This window comes from Ruditapes philippinarum, unplaced genomic scaffold (genome assembly GCF_026571515.1).
Source record: "Ruditapes philippinarum isolate M1 unplaced genomic scaffold, ASM2657151v2 ctg12754_1_1_1_1, whole genome shotgun sequence".
NCBI lineage: Eukaryota > Metazoa > Mollusca > Bivalvia > Venerida > Veneridae > Ruditapes > Ruditapes philippinarum.
In genome coordinates, this window is record NW_026858879.1 from 1 (window position 1) to 2694 (window position 2694).

Consider the following 2694-nt stretch of genomic DNA (forward strand, 5'->3'; position numbering starts at 1 on the left):
TGAAGCTGAATCGTGAATTCATGAATTCCGTATTTTGAAAACGGGAATGCACGAAGTTTAAATTGTGAATTCATGAAGATGAAATCGGGAATTCATGAAGTTGAAATGGCCCTACCGGTCTTTCGTATGAATCAGTCACGAATTATATCAATTCATCATGCGTACCTATGTAAACTGCCGTGTCCGAACCATCGATATCATTTCGTCTTATTCCACCATCTTCGAGCGCCATATGAACACACTCTAGAACCAGTCTCTGCTGGGGGTCAACAAGTTCTGCTTCCATATCGTTCAAACCGAAGAAGCGGTGATCCCATTCTTCGACCCTAAAGACGGAATAATTGTAGATCGAAATTTAATAATGGAATATGTCATAAAAATTGATGTAAAGGAATGGGGAAATGACCATGAGTCCGGAAATCTTTAAACCTTCATGCCACCTTTTTTACTATAGGAAAGTAGGAAATTTAAACACAAATTAATTTCTTGTTTGTACTACATAACTTTATCATCAAAATATTACAGTTGTAATATAAAACATCTTTTACGAAAAATTAAATTTTAAAATAAATTGTTATTTCTTGTTTGATTGATGATTCCCAGTACCGAATTTCATGTAAAAAATAAAACATGAACCATCATGAAAAATATAAACCCTTATAAAACTTACCCCTTTACAAAACCTGCATTGCGAACATAAGTCTTGCCTGGTGTGTTTGGGTCCGGATCAAAGAATACATCTAAATTCCATCTACTAGCTGGTACTTCTTTTACATGGTTCTCGCCATTCCTAAGTACACGCCAGAATTCTTCTAAATTATCAGCGCCTGGAAATCTACACCCGATCCCAACAATAGCGATATCCTGTAAATCGCCCATTGTTGTCGCTTTTGATCTTGTCTAGTCCATCCTGTTTTGTATTTTTTAAAAAGTTAAAAGCTTTTTTATAACCGTGTATACGAATAAAATGTTATATTATGGTTAATAATTTTTAATTTTGTTGACATGTTTCTTTTAAAAAAAAACTTAGCTTTGTCGTATTGTTCTGCATACATGTTTACAAGTATGATGTAAATATCGTCTAAGAACGGTGTCTTTCAATCGTAAGTAACATCATAGAAGGTTTGGCTTATCTATATATCAATAATACTTGTAAATAGATATTTATGCGATAAATACGTCATTTATTTCAGCATAGAATGTGTGTCAAACCCTAGTATTGCTGAGCTGTATTACATTTTTGTCTTTATTCAAAGCACGTCATATGTTAGTGCTTGTTTTCGTGCTTTTGCTTTTTTATTTATGATTATTTTATTTCTTTTTTTTTAATTGAACATTTGCGCTTTTTCATAAGTATAGATGTGTTGGTTTAATCATCTCAACATTGGATATGAAAATAGAATATTCATTCCAAATTTAATTAATTTAAGTTTGCTTAACACTTACAATGTCATGAACTTGATAATAACAAAAAAAGTTATTTTATTTATTCTTTTCACAGTCGTTTCAGCTACCTAAACTAGCCACTAGGACTGGCGCAATGTGAGGAAACGATTCCTAGATTAAGAGGCAGGCACCTTTACTTTCAGACCATCGATCTCTGTATGTTACCTTTTAAAGTACTATTATTTTTATGGTTGCTTTTGGCAACTGCTATTGCAACTTAACTACCATTTATTGCCTAGATACTAGATAAAACATGTCGGATTGACAAAATATGTTAGCTGCATTATCGATGCGTGATTTGATGAATGCAATAGTTACTTTTGCTAACTACATGTTAAAGAATACCACTAAGTGTTAAATGTTTAATTCAATCAGTGAGAATTCTCACTTGATATTGTAATTATGAAATTTTTTAAATGAACAGATTATCTTCTACGAAAATATTAATCGCCTGTTCACATTTTGAATTTGCAGATCTACCATAATCAAAAGAACAGAAATATTTATCGAAACATGAAAATTCATGAATTAGTTTGCAGCTTTAGAACTCATGTTTCATATTAAAATTAAAATTAAATTATTATATCGATTCTTTAGCTCCACGCAGACTCTAAACTATCTAAGAACAAATAAACATTTCAGACATAAAAAATCATTTGTAATGCTTGTAAAATTTTTGAGAGAAAAAATATTTTTTATTCACAAAACAGTCAATAATTTGATAAATCATTTGCTTACCTAAGACTTTCTTGAATGAGCAGTACCATTCAGTCTTTTTTTGGACAGAGTCAATCTCTGGCTCTGATCTTATATAGCTTGCAGAACTAAATGAACTGACTTGTCTGAGTAATTTATATGGATTTATTTTAAATTAAGAATACTTTCAAGTGGTGATTTGTCTCCTGCAGTGGATGGGTGATAATACTTAAATTAAGTAAAATACACTTAAATTACCTGACAGCTAAATATAATTTATATGATTTATCAGATATTTTAAGTGGATTAGAGGGAAGCTCTTGTGATAATGACATGCTACAAATGCAAAATTTGACACTTTCAAGAGTGTCCATGCTTCCTGCTTGGCTGTAAAACACCGCTGATTTGTTCATGATTTTAAGATTAAATTTTTTGATTTCGTTTTAAGTGCAAATTTAATGTATTTAAGATTTTAATGATGCATTTAAGGATTTACAACTCATAAAATGATGTTATATAATTACAGAAATGTAATAAAAAATTAGGATTATT

At 30.7% G+C, this 2694-nt stretch overlaps 1 protein-coding gene across 1 annotated transcript; it reads right to left on the reverse strand.

The window, feature by feature from the left end:
- Positions 1–119: 119 nt before the first annotated feature.
- LOC132754557 (putative uncharacterized protein encoded by LINC00614) lies at positions 120–2279 on the reverse strand. Its single transcript, XM_060745197.1, has 3 exons — positions 2185–2279; positions 671–910; positions 120–326 (listed from the first exon to the last, which is right to left on the reverse strand). The coding sequence occupies exons 2-3, from the start codon at positions 877–879 to the stop codon at positions 143–145; spliced, it is 393 nt and encodes a 130-aa protein (XP_060601180.1). The 5' UTR covers positions 880–910; positions 2185–2279; the 3' UTR covers positions 120–142.
- Positions 2280–2694: the final 415 nt, after the last annotated feature.